This window comes from Epinephelus lanceolatus, chromosome 2, assembly GCF_041903045.1.
Source record: "Epinephelus lanceolatus isolate andai-2023 chromosome 2, ASM4190304v1, whole genome shotgun sequence".
NCBI classification, from domain to species: Eukaryota; Metazoa; Chordata; class Actinopteri; order Perciformes; family Serranidae; genus Epinephelus; species Epinephelus lanceolatus.
In genome coordinates this window covers 47,857,261-47,876,107 of record NC_135735.1, presented here as the reverse complement: position 1 = coordinate 47,876,107, position 18,847 = coordinate 47,857,261, and the positions used below count along the sequence as shown (strand labels likewise).

At 45.0% G+C, this 18,847-nt stretch overlaps 1 protein-coding gene across 4 annotated transcripts in view; it reads left to right on the top strand.

Annotated features, from left to right (window-relative positions):
* shank2a (SH3 and multiple ankyrin repeat domains 2a) overlaps positions 1 to 18,847 on the top strand; it is a 443,207-nt gene that overhangs the window by 159,934 nt on the left and 264,426 nt on the right. For all 4 annotated transcript variants that reach the window (XM_078162170.1, XM_078162166.1, XM_078162159.1 and 1 more), the window contains one exon: positions 16,110 to 16,313. In XM_078162170.1, coding sequence (XP_078018296.1) covers positions 16,110 to 16,313 — 204 coding nt within the window. The remainder of the gene's footprint in view (positions 1 to 16,109; positions 16,314 to 18,847) is intronic.

The window sequence follows — 18,847 nt, the reverse complement described above, 5'->3', positions numbered from 1 at the left end:
GTGTTGGAGAATTCCATCCTACTGAGGCTAGCACAAGGAATGAAACATGCAGCTGTTAGCAGCTGCTTAAGAGTACTTCATAGTTTAAAGGCTGTGTGTGTGTGTGTGTGTGTGTGTGTGTGTGTGTGTGTGTGTGTGATCCAGTGGGGTTGGATCCTCAAGGTACAGTGTTGACCCAGATATGAACTCATGACCCTTTGATGTAATCAGCTCTGTGGTTATAACTCCAGTATAGACGATGTGTTTGTTCACATGTGCACTAAGCTCTCTCACATGTATGCACTAATGCTCCTGATTTCACATTCATCGCTGAGCACTCAGTGCTGCCACATGATCACATGATTGAGTCACACAGTCCACTTGGAAATCAAACTCAGTTCAATAATTCAAACACACACAACACATGCATGTGAGCCCGGACTCCATCTTCAGCTCTGATGTATGTGTACTGCTTACGTGGTACAAAAGTAAATGTTTGCAGTCAGAACATTTGATGGATTAAAAACTCCCTTTGTATGGTCATATTAATAATCCAAAAAGCGTTTTACTCTAAATACCTGCTAAATATTTCTACTTTTAACAAAAAACATTAAACGGAAATTTTGGTATCACAATACCACAGCAAAAATGAGGCAGATGTGCCTTTTGTCATTTATAAAAAGATAAATCACTTTTCTATAATACATCAATGATATTTCAATGGAATAAATTACTTATTTACTTATTTATACTTCAAAAACAGCATCAATAAGTGATTAACATAGGGGGGATCAAAATAAAATAAAAAAATAAAATAAAAATCAACCAGCCACCCTCCTCCCCTGACAAGTAAAGAACAGTCCCTCCATAAGTAAAGAACAGTCCCTAAAGTGCGGTGAGCTTTGTGGAAATGTTAATGGCTCGTTTCTCCTCTGACACGCCACATACCTGTGTGCCGCCACGGTTCGGTTGTCCAGGTACTACTGGGCAACAGAGTTGGGTATAGTACTTTGATTACTTTTTGCAGTAACGAGTAACCTAATGCGTTAGTTTGCTGTTTGAGTAATCAAATACTTAAAGCCATAGTTGGTAATGTTGGAGAGCTAGCAAGATTTGAAGCGGCACCTCCCCTAAGCTCCACCCCCTGCTCCCCCTCCCGTCAGTGCTCCGTCCAAAGCCACGAGCCCTAGTCTGGGGCCGTTATTGGCCATTTTGGTAAGGAACCAGAACCAGGGCGAGTGAGACAGGACCCGGATTCGATGGATGGGCCTTTCCGTCAAAATAAAAGCACCAAGCTAATAAAAATGCGGTGAAACTTTTAATTTAAAGAATATAATTTACAAGAAAAGCCCCAAGCCATTAAGTTAATCGATTTTCTTACACCCCTCATCACCCCAAATCGATGGTGCCCCAGAATTTAAAGTTTTACTTTGGTGAACACTTTTACTTTGGTGAATTTGGTGAATCCTGCATCCACTCTCTAGACCGGAACCAGAATCCAGACAAAATTCAGAGTGAATAAAAACCAGGCTCTTCACGTTATATGAAGAGCCTGGTGACGTGAGGCTACACGAGCCCAGACATGCCTGAACACGCATCCTGCAGTCAGCAGAGCAGAGGAGAGCCGAGTAAAATAACAAATCCCACCAAAGCAAACAAATAATTACCCGTCCAACAGAAAGACAGCAACCTCTGCATCACTTTTCAGGCCCTTCAGCTCCCTCAGTTGTCTCCACCGTTAAAAAGCTGGACTGCTGTTGATGTCTGGTTTGTCCTCTCACTTTATCCAAAGCCTTTTTCATCGCAGCCTTTTCTGTCTCTGACTTTCTCTTCTCAGCCTGTTTAGCGGGGCGAGCTGTTACAAATAACACTGGAAGTGATACTTTTGGCTGCATTTTCTCTGCCATTGTGCAGCAAACTTCTGCTAACTCAGTATTTCTACTGAGGAGTGTGCTGAATATTTCCAGCAACGGTGACACGTGAGGAGTGCACGCAGGGAGGAGGGAGGGAGGGATGGAGGGGGGCTCGGGCAGGACAAGACATGAAGGCATCTGATTGGTTCTTTCCATTCACACCGAATGGCAGGGATTGGTCAGAGTTTTTACAGGCCTGCAGCTGCAACAGAGGTCGGATTTTTTTCATTCCTTTTTCTGAGCACATTATGTATTGACTACTCTCAGGGTAGAAGGACCATTTCACCCAGTATAACAAGAAGTGTTTCTGAACAGGATTACCAACTATGGCTTTAAGTACATTTTCAAACAAGACATCACTTACTTCCGTTACTTTTAAAACGCTGGTCCTGCTGTCGTTTGGTTCTAATGCTGCATTCGTTTGGCAATCCATGCCGGTCATTCCTTGTCGGATTTATATGACCGTATGACACGTCTGATCTGAAAGTGTTTCATTGCAACAGTCCGGAAAACATGGCGGCGCACTATAAGTTTGTTTTTGTTTGCATGGTTGCTGAGCAAAGTCAAACGACTTTAGGCTACAACAGGCTTGCACAGACTTTTTTTCCAACACAAATCAACAGTGGAAATAGAAATGCCATTGCAAAGTACTTGTATGATTTTTACAACACACGCTTAATTAAACAGCATATACGAGGACAAATTGAGGACAAATAACTTTCGTCGTGACGTCAATTCTACCGACTCGGTCTACCTGGACCTTGCCCGAGATTGATGACGAGACCTCCGGGTAGAACGGGTGTTCTTTTGTACCTTTCCAGACCGGAAACCGTGTCAATCCCGGTTCTGGCTACCAATAGAATGCAGCATAATAACGGAGATATCAGTCTGAAAGAAGCCACAGAGCTTGCCGCTCGCTATGTGGTCGGAGAAATGCTGCCGTTGTCTACAGTGGAGTCTAAACAGGTGGAGTAGTGCCAGGGCCACATCGCCCGCGGAAGCGCTGCGAATAGCCTCGAAGCGCCGAGAAGTGAAGGCAGTTTCCTTTCGGCGCCCGTGTTAACCGAGTGCGTCATCCACACTGGCCGCGCCGCGCCAGGAAGCTCCACGGCAGGGTCTCGATTTGCAGCGATCAGTTCGGCGTCTGGTCTATTTTCTGCACGAGCTGCGAGCGAATGTGTCAAGCCAGGTAGTGAAAAACGACAGCTGGGAGCAGAATCACTTGTCGACAGCGTGGAGAAATGCGTGTCTGATGTGAATGGAGGTTCTCCGGCGCGTGCGAGAATTTCGGTGCGCTGCGCTTCGCAGGCAGTATGGCTAGCGTAGGAATCGCTGACAGACATAACGTTATTTCAGACTCAGGACTTGCATTATGCCTGGTACACACTACACGCTGGTACTCACCAATTATCCCCGGTCGTCTTTCACGGCGTGTGTGATGTCATCAGGTTATTCTTGTCCTATTTTTATCACTTTTACTATTATTTGTGTCTGTTCATGTGCCACCCGACATGTTGTTGTAGTCACCTAAAAGCATCAGCAGATGGCAGGAGCTACATTTAAAGCGCCATAAGTAAACTGTCAGGCTACTGTATCTTCCACAGGAAGTTCTGACAAATGTTTCAGAATAACAGCCTATTTAGAAAATGGAGGAATTCTCTCAGCAGAGGTTGTAAGGGGCTTTTAATTTGAAACAAGTATTGAGTTTGAAATGACGGTGCAATAGGTTAACTTTACAAAGACAACGGAACAGAAAAGTAAATATATATAATAATATATAAATACACGTAGGGATTAATGAATAACGGACCGTCTATAATGTAGTTTGTTTCAAATGAAGCCGGGAGCCTCTGCAGTTGTGGTGAGTAAAAGCCCTGCCGCTATTTGTTAATGTTATTACTTTATGTCCGACCATGAGGATGTACCATTGTTTGCTAGCTTGATGCTAATGACAGTAACGTTAACTCAGCGGGTTGACAAAGTGCCTTTGCTGTTTCACACCATCATTTCCCCCTTTTACTCTGTGTGGTCGTAACATCCCTAGAGGAAATATTAAAAACACTGGGGTGTTGTTGTCATACAGTTGTCTACGGCAGCAGATCGTTCTGTGTTTCTACTGGTCAAAGTGACGGCTGTGATGGGAGAATTGGATCTCAGTGAAGGGCAAGTGGTCCATAACTTTAATTTTGGAAACAAAAAAATGTAGGCTTAGCGCCCTGTGGTCCATTGCCCAATAGGAAATGTAGAATAGAGGTACTTTAAAAGTGCTTGAGTTACTTTTCTCAGGGAGTAACGTTGAAAGTACTTTTAAAGTAATTGAGTTACTTTACTCAGGGAGTAACGCAGTAAAGTAACTGGTTACTTTTTTAAAAAGTAACACAGTAACGTACTTTGATTACTTTTAAAGGGAAATTTCGGTGTATTTCAACCCGTCTCCTATCGTCCTAAATTTGTTTCAAGTGACTAGTGACATAGAAATAATAGTTAGCATGTTAGCCATTAGCCTAGATACAGCCGTAGCGTCAGACCTGTTAAAACTTAATTGAACGGGCATCCTTTCAAGTGCAAAGTTAGTCCACTAAACAAGCTTTTTCTCCACAAAGACCGCCTCATATTGTTAGGATACATGTCAGAGAACATATAGAAAATGACATGTAAACGTGTTGTCTTACCTTACCGGTGTGGTGCCATGTTTGTTGTTTACCATTTAGCTAAGGCTGCAACCGGTCCCATTCCTTGCAACAGAGGTATTCCTCTTCTGTGGGCACTGGGGTACAGCATTCACAGGTAACGTTACACCACCGATCTCCAGAGCTAAATCCTTCCAGCAGCCATTCCTCCTCTGTCATCCTCTAACTTTACCTGTTGTGCCTCTCTCCTCCTCCGTTCTTCAATTTCACGAAGCTCTTCGTCAGTGTATTCTGGCTCAAATAAATAAGGGCGGCCATCGCCTCTCGATATGGAAAGCCTATATACTGACATTCCACATTTAGGTGGTCTTCAGACTTGTTGTCATATGGTGCGTTCCAGGCAACCCGTAACTCGTGTTTTCACAACCTGTAACACGTGAAAGTGCACTGGAACGGTAGTCAAACCCGTAACTTCCCACCCGTGAACTGGTACCAGATCGATGTACTCCCAGTTACGGTTTCTGACGTCACACAGCCCTCTAAACCAATTACCTTACTCCTCTAAACAACAATGGCAGCCCTATGGATGCGGTGTTGATGCAGGTGATACATGGTGAGAAATAGACATAAAATAACCCTAATGTTAATGCATTATTGGCAGCCACTCTAACAGCTGGTTTCTAGTGCAAGAATAAATCAATACAAAATACGTTTCCAAACACACAGATAACGTAAAAAAATAGCCTATAATAGCATCTGTGACCCTATCCTCCTCCGTTTCACTCAAATGAGCAAGGAGCAGGTACCTTTGGCGATAGCAATAATGGGGAAGCACAAACAAATGGTTCGCCATGTTCAACGTTAAACAGGAAGTAACTGGCAGTTTGCTGTAACTTTCCTGGAACGCTACAAAGTTGTAACTCGTGACTTGAAGTCATGACTTACGAGTTCAAAAGCCCGCCTGGAACGCACCATTACCTTGCGGTGTGTTTACCGTTTAGCTCTGCTTCCCAAAGCGCGGCCGAAATCTCGCGAGAACAAGCCGCAGCAGCTGCAAGGCAGAACCGGACAGTAGCCTGAAAGGTTCTTTCGTTTATTTTATGAAAGATTTATAGAATAATGGCTGACTTTGTGCCAGACTTCGACTTTGTGGAGGAGGAATTTGATTTTGCAGAGTTTGATGGCCGCCCTTATTTATTTGAGCCAGAATACACTGACGAAGAGCTTCGTGAAATTGAAGAACGGAGGAGGAGAGAGACACAACAGGTAAAGTTAGAGGATGACAGAGGAGGAATGGCTGCTGGAAGGATTTAGCTCTGGAGATTGGTGGTGTAACGTTACCTGTGAATGCTGTGCCCCAGTGCCCACAGAAGAGGAATACCTCTGTTGCAAGGAATGGGACCGGTTGCAGCCTTAGCTAAATGATAAACAACAAACATGGCACCACACCGGTAAGGTAAGACAACACGTTTACATGTCATTTTCTATATGTTCTCTGACATGTATCCTAACGATATGAGGCGGTCTTTGTGGAGAAAAAGCTTGTTTAGTGGACTAACTTTGCACTTGAAAGGATGCCCGTTCAATTAAGTTTTAACAGGTCTGACGCTACGGCTGTATCTAGGCTAACGGCTAACATGCTAACTATTATTTCTATGTCACTAGTCACTTGAAACAAATTTAGGACGATAGGAGACGGGTTGAAATAAACTGAAATTTCCCTTTAAAGTAACCCTTACCCAACACTGCTGGCCAGTCATGACACCAATGAAAGAGGAAATTACTGGCCCTGGAGTCGGGCTTCTCTGTCGCCGGTAAGCCGTTATCTTGTGCCACAGAGCACTATGAGCCTCCGCTGTATTGCTGTCTGTGACCCCCGTTCAACCCACAACCTCCAGGATTCGCCTTTCCTTTCTGCTGCTGGTTGAAACGTGATAATATAATAATTGCCCACATTGCCCATAGCAAAAACCGTCCCTGGACACAGCTGGCAGAAATGGTCGAAGCACATAAAAAAGTGACGCAGACCTCCGGTCTGTCGCTATACTGACACTGTTTCCCTCAGGGGAAACGGAGCTTGTATTTACTTTTAGTTCACAGATAAGAAATACTAAATTGTGAAGACAATAAAGCCTCCAATAAAATAGCATTTTAAATCTCGTGTGTTTATACTTCGGGATTTATCCAGGTTTCATATGAGAAGAGGGAAAGATCGCCGGCCGCTAGGCTAATCAATACAATGTGAAACGCCATGGGCTTGTGCTAATAACATTAGCATCAGTGGCGGCTGCTGGTCTTTCAAGGAGGGGAAGCTCATTTTCGGCCTACATCATAAAATGTGTCTGTTTATTTATACGTAAATTCTACTCTCTGGGGCTGCTGCGCGAGGCTAGTGTGACCACCTGTGAGTGCTTTGGGACGGTGGAGGGGCTCACGGCAGCACCCGCTGCTCGTTGGGGACAGTAACTGCAGAGCGACAGAAGTCAGAGTCTCCAAACATGAGTAAAGTCTCCAATAACACCAGAAAAAGATGGTAGATTAGTCGCTAGTCGTTTTTAACAAAGAAAAAGTCACTAAGAGGATTGGAAAAGTCTCCAGATCAACTCGGAACAACGGAATGAAACTTGAAAAATGCTCCGGTGGTGGTTTATATTTCAAGATTGCTGATTCGCTCATTTCGCTGTCAATCAAAAAGGGATTCAGCCTCAGACAGATCATCCAATCATCATGCAGAAGCCCAGCGTCCAGGCCAGCCAAGGCCAGCCCACTGCCCCATAGACCCCCAGAGACGCTGAGCGTCCGATGGGCGGGACAAAACCGTGCATTTATCCAATGACTGTCTAGTTTCGCTGCAGTGGAACAACCCACTCTATGCTTCCCCACTGAAGTCTTTGGATGCTGAGCTTCCACTGTTTAATGCACTGTGATGCTATGGGAATGAATGAGAAGAAAGTCGCATCAGTGACCTGTGATAAGTAGCTGATTCTGAACAAAAGTGGAATGCATTTTAGCGCATATTTAGTCAATGAAATGTAAACACAACAGTACATATTTGACGACTTATTTTTTGATATTTTAGGGGAAGCTGAGCTTCCCTTGCAGTCTTAGAGCAATCGCCACTGGTTAGTAGGGGCGCCGCCCGGGATTTTGGGCCCCATGAAAAGAATTTTTACTGGGCTTTATACACAGCTGGCCGGGAGGCTGCCGAAATTACTGATGCTATTTTACATTAAACTATTTACATTACTATTATTTTACATTAAACTATTAAACTAAACTAACATTATATTATACTTTGATGGCATTTTTGACTGTCATTCCCACATTTGTGAAAAAAGAACAATCTTTTCCTCCACTTCCACATTCCTCCCTGACAAACTTGAAGAGGATCCTGGACCTGGCTCTGTAGAGTGTACATTACAGGGCTGACCCAAAAAATTCGAAGCTTCAAAGCTTCGTTTGATGTCACGGGATTCGATTGTGAAAAAAAAAAAAAAAATCAAATATTCTGCCTTTTTTTCTCTCCCGATTTTCTGGGGGGACCTTGAATGCAACACCATCTCCGACAAGGAAATAGAAAGCCTGACGTGCAATGAATGGAGACCTATTATCCTGCTTGAACACAGACAACTAAATTCTTTCAACAATGTGACTCAAAAGAATGATAAAATAGATTTTATTGATGTAAGATAATATGCTGATGGTGACATTTTCCACCGGTCTGCTGTGCTCTGAGTCTGGTGTTAGTGACACATGCTGCTCTGAGTTGCGCATCTGTCTGCTTGCGCTGCAGTGTGCGCCAAGGGTTTCAATTTTAGTGTTAAATCAAAAGTTAAACACTACTTATCAGCAACCAGAAGTGTTTTTTCGTTTGTGAATATTTTTATCTTAATTCTAGGGTTGCAAAATACTACCTTTTCGCCATAATTTGTAAAAAAAAAAAAAAAAAATAAATTGTTGTTTGCTTGCTCATCCCTAACTAAAATGATCCCCTTCTTCTGAATACTAACTTTGCCCCTGGTCTATAAGCTGCTTATAGGCCAGGGACAAAGTTAATATTCCATAACTTTCCACCACATGAACCACTAACAAACCCACCTTGCTTTTTGAAATACTGGGTGACATAGGCCTACTGTCGACCCTTTGCTTCTTTCTCCTCTCTTAGCTTCCTTTCTTTCCGTTTTTGGCTACCTGATTTTTGAGGCATATTGCTGTCTCTGCCTCCTTACCCGCTGTCTGTGACAAATTACCAGCGCACTGCAGCTGATCCAGTCGGACTGAACCACGTTACGTAAATATAGAGGGGGGGGGGGGGGGGGGGGGGCGTTAATGTTTCCAAAACAAATAAAGAATAAAGTTATTGTTACCAGTACATTGTAAATAAAACATATTTATGATTATAAGTTAGTTAATAACTTAGTGTCATATTATATTTTGTCAGTATTATAATTTTATTAGGGGTCTCTCTGGGCCCCTCTTAATCATGGGCCCCTAGAATCCTTCTCCCTGGTAGGGTTTCCCATGGCAGATTCGTTCTGGGCGAAGGGTCAGACGAAGAACGGTTCAAAAGACCCTTCACGATGGAAAACAACCAGAGTTGGCGTACCCGGCCCGGAGGGTTACCGGGGCCCCGCTCTGGAGCCAGGCCTGGGGCTGGGGCCCGGGGCTGGGGCCCGTGGGCGAGTGGCTGGGCCTTCGCCCATGGGGTCCGGCCGGGCCCAGCCTGAACCGGCTACATGGGCTCGTCCCCCTTCAGGCCCACCACCTGCAGAGGGATCCAGAAGAGTTCGGTGCAGTGTGGACTGGGCAGCAGACCAAGGCGGGGGCCTTGGCGGTCCGATCCTCGGCTACAGAAGTTGGCTCTTGGGACATGGAATATCACCTCTCTGGCGGGGAAGGAGCCGGAGCTTGTGGAAGAGGTTGAGCGCTACCGGCTAGATATAGTCGGCCTCACCTTGACACATAGTTCCGGCTCTGGAACCCAAGTCCTTGAGAGGGGTTGGACTCTCTCCTTTGCTGGAGTTGCTCCGGGTGAGAGGCGGAGGGCCGGGGTGGGCTTTCTGATAGCCCCCAGACTAGGGGTGGGAATCTTTGGGCACCTCACGATTCGATTACGATTACGATTAAGGGGCTACGATTTGATTATAAAACGATTATTGATGCATCTTTAATTTATGTATATTGATGCACTTTTTCACAACACACATTTCTTTTTGTCTCACTGAATAAGCATTCAACACTTGCAATTTTTAAAAACAGTGCATTTGTACTAAGAAAGAGTTGAATTCATTTCCATTATATTTTATTAAACATATAAATGGAAATGCTTGCAAACTGGAAGGTTACAACTTCGTTGTACGGAACCAAAGGTAACAACAGGTATCTTAAATCACAAGATAAAATGCGTAGTTAGAGTAACAAATGATTCAGTGGCGACAGACGTCCACGCATCACATGTAACTGCGTTCCTACCTGCCTTCAACAGCGAGGCCATGACTTCTGTTTTGGTTTGGTTATAGAGTGTCGGTGAAATAGCGTCGGGATGGGATGGTGTATCTGGGCTCCAGTGTATGCAGCAGTGATCGAAATCCCTGATTTTCCACGACAGAATAAGGATGCAAATCCTTGGTAATAAATGCCGCGATGGCCTTCGTAATTCGCTTCGCCTTTTCAGATGAGGGTGGCAGCTTTCTAATTGCTTCCTCGATTGTTCTCTGGTCGGTAGCGCCACTAGTTGCCGCAGCAACAACAGCCTGCCGTCTCCCTGACTCCTCCGTCAGGTGGAATCGAGTTACATGGCTTCTCATGTTTGTTGTGATGACACATACCACGCTTCTTAGTTCCGCATTATTTAGAACCTTCTGTATTACTCTAATTAACAGATTTAAATAACTGAAATTTGGAGGTTTGTGAATCGATTCAGATTCGTCCACATCCGAATCGCAATGCATCTAAGAATCGGAAATTTCCCCCACCCCTACCCCAGATTCTCTGCCTGTACGCTGGGGTTCACCCCAGTGGATGAAAGGGTTGCGTCACTGCGCCTTCGGGTCGGGGAACGTGCTGGACAGTGCCCCGACCGGGGGACTCCATTGTTCTGCTGGGGGACTTCAACGCTCACGTGGGCAATTGATAGAAGGACCTGGAGGGGCGTGATTGGGAGGAACGGTCTGCCCGATCTGACCCCGAGTGGTGTGCAGTTATTGGACTTCTGTGCGGGTCACAGTTTGGCCATAACTAACACCATGTTCGAGCATAAGGATGTCCATCGGTGCACGTGACACCAGGACAGCCTAGGTCGCAGGTCAATGATTGACTTTGTAGTCGTATCATTTGACCTGCGACCATATATTCTGGACACTTGGGTGAAGAGAGGAGCAGAGCTGTCAACTGATCACCACCTGGTGGTGAGTTGGATCAGGTGGCAAGGGAGGACGCCGTACAGACCTGGCAGGCCCAAACGAGCAGTGAGGGTCTGCTGGGAACGCCTGGTGGAAGAACCTGTCAAGATGATCTTCAACTCCCACCTCCGGGAGAGCTTCGACCGCGTCCCAAGGGCAGAGGAGGACATTGAGTCTGAATGGGCCTTGTTCCGCTCTGCCATTGTCGAGGCGGCTGTTGGGAGCTGTGGCCGCAAGGCCGCTGGGGCCAGTCGCAGCGGTAACCCCCGAACCCGCTGGTGGACACCAGAGGTGAGGGGAGCCGTCAGGCTGAAGAAGGAGGCCTACAGGGCATGGTTGGTCTGTGGGTCTCCAGAAGCAGCTGACAGGTACCGGCAGGCCAAGCGGAGCACAGCAGCGGCAGTCGCAGAGGCAAAAACTTGGGCGTGGGAGGAGTTCGGTGAGGCCATGGAGAAAGACTATTGATCGGCTCCAAAGAGGTTCTGGCAAACCATCCGGTGCCTCAGGGGGGGAAGGCAGCAACTTGCTCATATTGTTTACGGTGGGGGTGGGGAGCTGCTGACGTCAACTGGGGACATTGTCGGGCGTTGGAAGGAATACTTTGAGGAGCTCCTCAATCCCACCAACACGTATTCCAGTGAGGAAACAGAGCCGGGGGTCTCGGGGGCGGGTCGTCCAATTTCTGGGGCAGAAGTCGCCGAGGTAGTGAAGGAACTGCCACTGGAGTGGCAGACCGGGGTGGTGGTCCCCATCTTCAAGAAAGGGGACCAGAGGGTGTGTTCCAACTACAGGGGGATCACACTCCTCAGCCTACCCGGTAAAGTCTACGCCAGGGTGCTGGAGAAGAGGGTCCGGTCGATAGTTGAACCTCGGATTGAGGAGGAGCAATGTGGTTTTCGTCCTGGGCGCGGAACCGTGGACCAGCTCTTTACCCTCGCCAGGGTGCTGGAGGGGGCATGGGAGTTCGCCCAACCAGTCCACATGTGTTTTGTGGATTTGGAGAAGGCTTACGACCGTGTCCCCAGGGGCATCCTGGGGGGGGTGCTCCAGGAGTATGGGGTTGGTGGCCCTTTGCTAAGGGCCATCCAGTCCCTGTACCGAAGGAGCACGAGTCTGGTTCGCATGGCCGGCAGTAAGTCGGACCTGTTCCCAGTGAGGGTTGGACTCTGCCAGGGCTGCCCTTTGTCACCGGTTCTGTTCATAACTTTCATGGACAGAATTTCTAGGCGCAGCCGAGCAGTGGAGGGTGTCAGGTTCGGTGACGGTAGGATCTCGTCCCTGCTCTTTGCGGATGATGTGGTTCTCCTAGCTCCATCGAACAGTGACCTCCAGCTCTCGCTGGGATGGTTCGCAGCCAAGTGTGAAGTGGCTGGGATGAGAATCAGCACCTCCAAGTCTGAGGCCATGGTCCTCAGCCGGAAAAGGGTGGATTGCCCACTCCAGGTCAGGGGGGAGGTCCTGCCTCAGGTGGAGGAGTTTAAGTATCTCGGGATCTTGTTCATGAGTGAGGGTAGGATGGAGCAGGAGATTGACAGGCGGATTGGGGCGGCGTCAGCAGTGATGCGGGCGCTTAACCGGTCCGTTGTGATGAAAAGGGAGCTTAGCCAGAAAGCGAAGCTCTCAATTTACCGGTCGATCTATGTTCCAACCCTCACCTATGGTCACGAGCTCTGGGTAGTGACCGAAAGAACGAGATTGCGAGTACAAGCGGCCGAAATGAGGTTCCTCCGCAAGGTGGCTGGGCTCAGCCTTAGAGATAGGATGAGGAGCTTGGACATCCGGGAGGGACTCGGAGTAGAGCCCCTGCTCCTCCACAACGAGAGGAGCCAGTTGAGGTGGTTTGGGCATCTGGTAAGGATGCCTCCCGGACGCCTCCCTTGGGAGGTGTTTCGGGCATGTCCAACCGGGAGGAGACCTCGGGGCCGCCCCAGGACACGCTGGAGGGATTACAACGCCTGGCTGGCCTGGGAACGCCTCGGGGTTCCCTTGGAAGAGCTGACGGAGGTGGCTGGGGAGAGGACTGTCTGGGCTTCATTGCTGAGGCTGCTGCCCCCGCGACCCGGATCCGGATAAGTGGAGGAAGACGAGTACGAGTACACTATCATAAGATGCCTGCAGCGTTGTTTCCCATTTGGCAGAACATCCAACCAGCCTCACAACTGCAGACCACGTGTAACCACACCAGCTCAGGACTATGGAAGCGAATCGTGACTAATATTTAAATTAAAATGTATTTGCAGAAATGCTTTTTCATTTTAAGATTGCGGCTGCATTATTTGACTCATAAATAAAATTAAAAATCATCAATCATCCTATTTGCATTTTAATTTTCTTCTTCAAGACTGATCATTCTTTTACTTAATTAAAATGAAAAGGAAAAAGTCATTTGAGATTTAATTTTCAAAATATACCCCAGCAAATAGATACCAAAATTCAATATGAAATGTAAAATTTGAAAATTAAAATGCATTTACAGAAATGCTTTTTCATTTTAAGAATGTGGCTGCATTATTTGACTCATAAATAAAATTAATCATCAATCATCCTATTTGCATTTTAATTTTCTTCTTCAAGACTGATCATTCTTTTACTTAATTAAAATGAAAAAGAAAAAGTCATTTGAGATTTAATTTTCAAAATATGCCCCAGCAAATAGATACCAAAATTCAATTTGAAATGTAAAATTTGAAAATTAAAATGCATTTACAGAAATGCTTTTTCATTTTAAGAATAAAATTAAAATGCAAACAGGATGATTGATGATTAATTTTATTTATGAGTCAAATAATGCAGCCACAATCTTAAAATGAAAAAGCATTTCTGCAAATACATTTTAATTTAAATATTAGTCACGATTCGCTTCCATACAGGACCTCCACATTCAAGGTCTTGACCTGTCAGCATGTGTGGTTGATGTACTCTGCAAATTTGAAATTCAGGGAAACTACGTTGGAGATGTCTTATGGTAGTGAAATGAACATTCAGATTACCGGAAACAGCTCTGGTGGGCATTCCTGCCGTCAGCATGTCTTTGGCACACACCGTCACAACTTGAGACATCTGTGGCATTGTGTTGTGTGATCAAACTGCACATTTTAGAGTATCCTTTTATTGTGACCTTCCAAGGCACACCTGTGCAGTTATGATGCTGTTAAATGATATACCGCTCCTGTTAGGTGAATGGATTATTTTGGAAAAGGAGAAGTGCTCATTACCATGAATTTTATTTCATTTGCAACCAGGATTTTAGAGAAATATATCCATTGAGTGCATAAAAATTCTCAGATCTTTAACTCAATCTTGTGAAAAATGGGAGCAAAAATAAAAATGTTGTGTTTAAATTTTTGTTCAGTGTATTTCTTGAGGAACAGAGGTCAGAAAGTTTAAAAAAAATAGTTGCAGTATATAGGTGTTGGAAACTTTAGACAGAGCCAAACTAGGGTTTCCTAGTGCTTCTAGTCTTCATGATGCCAGCTGTGTATTAAGTGACTATAAAGTGTTACTGATGAGCGAACAGTTTCCCACATTGTCAAATTACCTTTTTTGATCACATCCGGAAAGTGTAATGATGAGCCTTGAGACTCAAACCAGTGGCAGCTGTAACAATGGCCCTCTCTTCCACACAAACCAACACAACAGATACATCTTGGGTCCATGAGAATGATACAAAAGGAAAATCACAGAAAAAGACAGATGTAAGGAGGTGTGATGCTTCCTCTTCCCTGCATGCTTTTCTGTTTCCCTGATCCTTCAACAATTGTCAAATTGTCCTCAAATAAGCTGTTTTTCTCACTTTATTCCATCCATCTCTGCTCTCATTTCATGCCAGTAGACAGCTTTCGCATCCAGATGGAGACACCATCTTTTCAGAGCTCATTTTGGTAATGATTCAAAGATTGGACACAATGGCAGACTTAAGGTCAGACAAGCAAGCTAGTTTTCCAGAGACTGTTGCTTTGAATTCTTGGACCACGGTAGGAAGGTTTGAGAACACTGGGAAGCTAATTCTGTTTCTGGTTCCCATGGTCATATGCTGAGCCACAGCAGAAGTTCAACCATCATCAAATCAGACGATAGTAACAAACAGCAGTGTGAGTTCACACGAGTGGTGGTGAGTGCAAAGTTATTATGACATAATAGTCTGATTGGCCATATCTTTTAAGACCCAGGTCTAATGTGAAGTGATTATAGTAACTAATAATCAATTGTAGTAATTCATTTTGTCATTGGTTGTATGCTTTTATTTTGTTACAGATGGGACAAAAATCTGACTCTTATTACCTCTACTTTGGAAAACATTGATCCCCAGTTCCCTGGAAATTATGTACACAGTGTTTAAGTTAAGCTCATGTTTAGAGCTGAGTATGCAGCAATAATGGGAGTGGATGGAAATTTGCCACTGTAATAAACCAGCAGAAGGAAAGGAGGCCATATCAGTCCAAACAGCCCTGCCAGATGCCAGACATCTGTTTCCGTATACCTTCAACCCTTCATCTTTCCTTGCTCTCCTCTCCCCTTCTCTGCCCACTCCACACCAGGCGAGAGGATTACGGTTAGGCAGAGTTCACAGACTGCTCATCCCCTCAGCCTTTATCACAGACACAGGGCTGCTATCACCGGCTGAGCAGCACATCCAGCTGTAAACACTCACAGACACTTCCCGAATGCCACGGCACAGCGCCCGTAATCCTCTGTGATTCGGACGAGGCCAGTAATCCTGCATTGTGTGTTTTTTCACTATGGATGATGGAACTGGGAAAGACCAGGGGGCAAAGAGGTCGGGTCAGTTACATTCTCAGCGAGTGAAGTGGCCCTGTTTAGCATATAGCACAGTGACAATAAAACAATAAAAAGCTTGGCAGAGCTGCAGGGTTTATTTGTAATAACTGAGACAGGGTTTGTGTTATTGAAGCACCAATTTGGATGTGTCTGAACTATTTTGATTGGGCACCATTGTTCTGTGATTCCATTCATTACTCTTACCTCCCAGCCTATTTACATCTGTCAATCAAAAGTTTGATGTCCAATAAAAATTCTGTCACAAGTTGATTTCAAAGATGAAAATTTCATTTGTGTTGATTATTGTGACTGCCAGCCTTCACTCCAGTCGTCACTGTTCAGTCAATTTGTCTCTTTGCCCCTCTCACACACATTTATTCTCTCCTCTCTTCCCCAAACTCAATCAGAAATGCATGCGGTTCAACCCGGATGCAACTGTCTGGGTTGCCAAGCAGCGGATCCTGTGTACGCTTAATCAGAGCCTGAAAGATGTGCTCAACTATGGGCTTTTCCAGCCAGCCAGCAATGGGAGGGATGGCAAGTTCCTGGATGAAGAGCGCATCTTCCGCGAGTACCCCCAGCCAATCAGCAAGGGGGTCCCGTCTTTGGAGGTAAAATGTTTTCCAGTTAGATTATCACTCCAGTTAGCAGTGATAGAATCTAATTGATTGAACATTCAGTGTCTGTTGTTATATTAACGAACGCAGGAGACACAATGCTCAACATTGTATACGCACAACACATTCTTTCTTTTCAAAATACACTCGTTTTCACAGGAAATGTACAGTTTGCATACATTCTCTTCTAAATTAAATGCACTATGTCAGTACAACACTGTGAATTAAAGTTTTCTTCCTTCAGCAATAAACACAAGTGGTTATGTTTAGCCAACATACACACATGGTTAGGGTTAGAAAAAAAGAAAAGGGTTTGGCTTTACATTTATACAGGAAACAAGCACCAGCGTCTCTGGACCCATTCACCATCCCTTCCACCCACTCTACCTGCACTTTTCATCCCCTTAACTTATGTTGTTGTCTGGCCTTGTGCCCCACTGATGCCGTCGGGCGCCAGTAAACACTGATGCACCCGGCCATGTATCACGTGGACGTGAAAGGGTGACTTTTTTTTGTCGGTGTCTGACGCTAGAACTTATTGACCAACCGCTGGTATTCAACAACCTCGGAGTGAGACCAGTTTGACAGAATTGGGATTGAACCCAGTCATACATATTTTCATGTGTTGGTATTGGCTAAAGACACTGACCAAAAATATAACACTTTTGTTTTGCTCCCATTTTATACAGGTTTAAGTTAAAAATTTAAGACCTTTTTAATGCACTTAATAGACATATTTCTTTCAAATTTTGGTCACAAATCCCTTAAAATATTTGTTAGTAAGCACATTGCTACACAGGTGTGCCTTGGGATGGTCACAATAAAAGGACACTCTAAAATATACAGTTTGATCCCACAACACATCACAGATGAAGCAATTGGCATGGTGACTGCAGAGCTGTTGGCCGTGAACTGAATATTCATTTCACTACCATAAGATGTCTCCAGTGTCGTTTCCCATAATTTGGCAGAATATCCAACCGGCCTAGCAACTGCACAAATCGGATACAAACTGCAGCCAGGTCAAGACCCTGGTGAGGATGCAGATGAGCCTCAGTTGTTCAGGTGGCTGCTCTCACATGATCTTGCAGGTGAAGACTCTGGATGTGGAGGTCCTGAACTGGTGTGGCTACATGTGGTCTGCATTTGTTAGGCTGGTTGGATGTACTGCCAAATGGGAAACAACACTGCAGGCGTCTTATGATTAGGGATGGGTACCGAACTCCGGTATTGAACGAGCCCCGGGGCTACATTCTTCAAGACCGCAGTATTGATAAGCTCTGACCTTAATGGTTCTGCTATCGGTACTGGAGCAGTCGCGTTTTTTTTTTTTTGTTTTTTTTTTTTTACAAGATAAACGTTATCTTGCACATTTATCTCACCAACTCCGTCAATTATCCGTCATTGTATCATAATTTTCGCTATTCTCCCTGAAGACAAGAGATCTGTGTCGCTCACCCTGGCTGCCTGCAGTGTTTGAGTGGAGAGCAGGGGGGCGGGGCTGTTGTTCCAGTGACAGACACACACATACACACACACACGCACGCACACACACACACACACACACACATACGCACGCACACAAGACAGCGCACACACCAACTCAAGCTCGTAGCCTACCTTTAGATAGGTAACAATGACAGAGAGAGCCAAACATTCAAAAGTGTGGCTTTACATTACAAGAGTTGATGCAGACACAGCGCGTTGTCACAAGTGTGACAAATGTTTTGCGTGTATGGGCGGCAACGCAAGTAATTTGTCAAAACACCTTGCGAAAGTGCATCATATTCAGATGTACAGGGTTTGACTGCCCTAGTTCATTTACGTCCAGTCCAGGTTTGTAACATTATGCTAGCAGCCAACACGTGGAGTTAATAACCATTAGCTATTTTGCGACCCTATTTACTAAATAGGGTTTCCAGCACAAGATAGCGGCTTACCGGCAACGGAGAAGCCTGGCTCCAGATCCAATATTTTCCTCTTTGCTGATGTCATGACTGTCCAGAAGTACCTGAACAGCCGAGCCGTGGCAGCACACAGGAATGTGACGTGTCAGAGGGGAAACGAGCCGTTCACATTACTCTTTGTGGCAGGTAACGGTCTACAAACCTCACCGCACTTTAGGGACTGTTCTTTACTTGTCAGGGGAGGAGGGTGGCTGGTTGATTTTTATTTTATTCATTTATTTTATTTTGATCCCCCCTATGTTAATCACTTATTGATGCTGTTTTTGAAGTATGAATAAGTCAATAAGTAATTTATTCCATTGAAATATTATTGATGTATTAAAGAAAAGTGATTTATCTTTTTATAAATGACAAAAGGCACATCTGCCTAATTTTTGCTGTGGTATCGTGATACTACTCAGAACTGTGATACTTTCACTGGTATCGTACCGTGGGTCCCAATTTTGGTACCGTGACAACACTATTATTTTATGTATTTTACATTTCACGTTGTAAAAAGCTTAAAAAAATTTTAACGATACCCATCCCTACTTATGATAGTGTAGTGAACACTAAATTCAT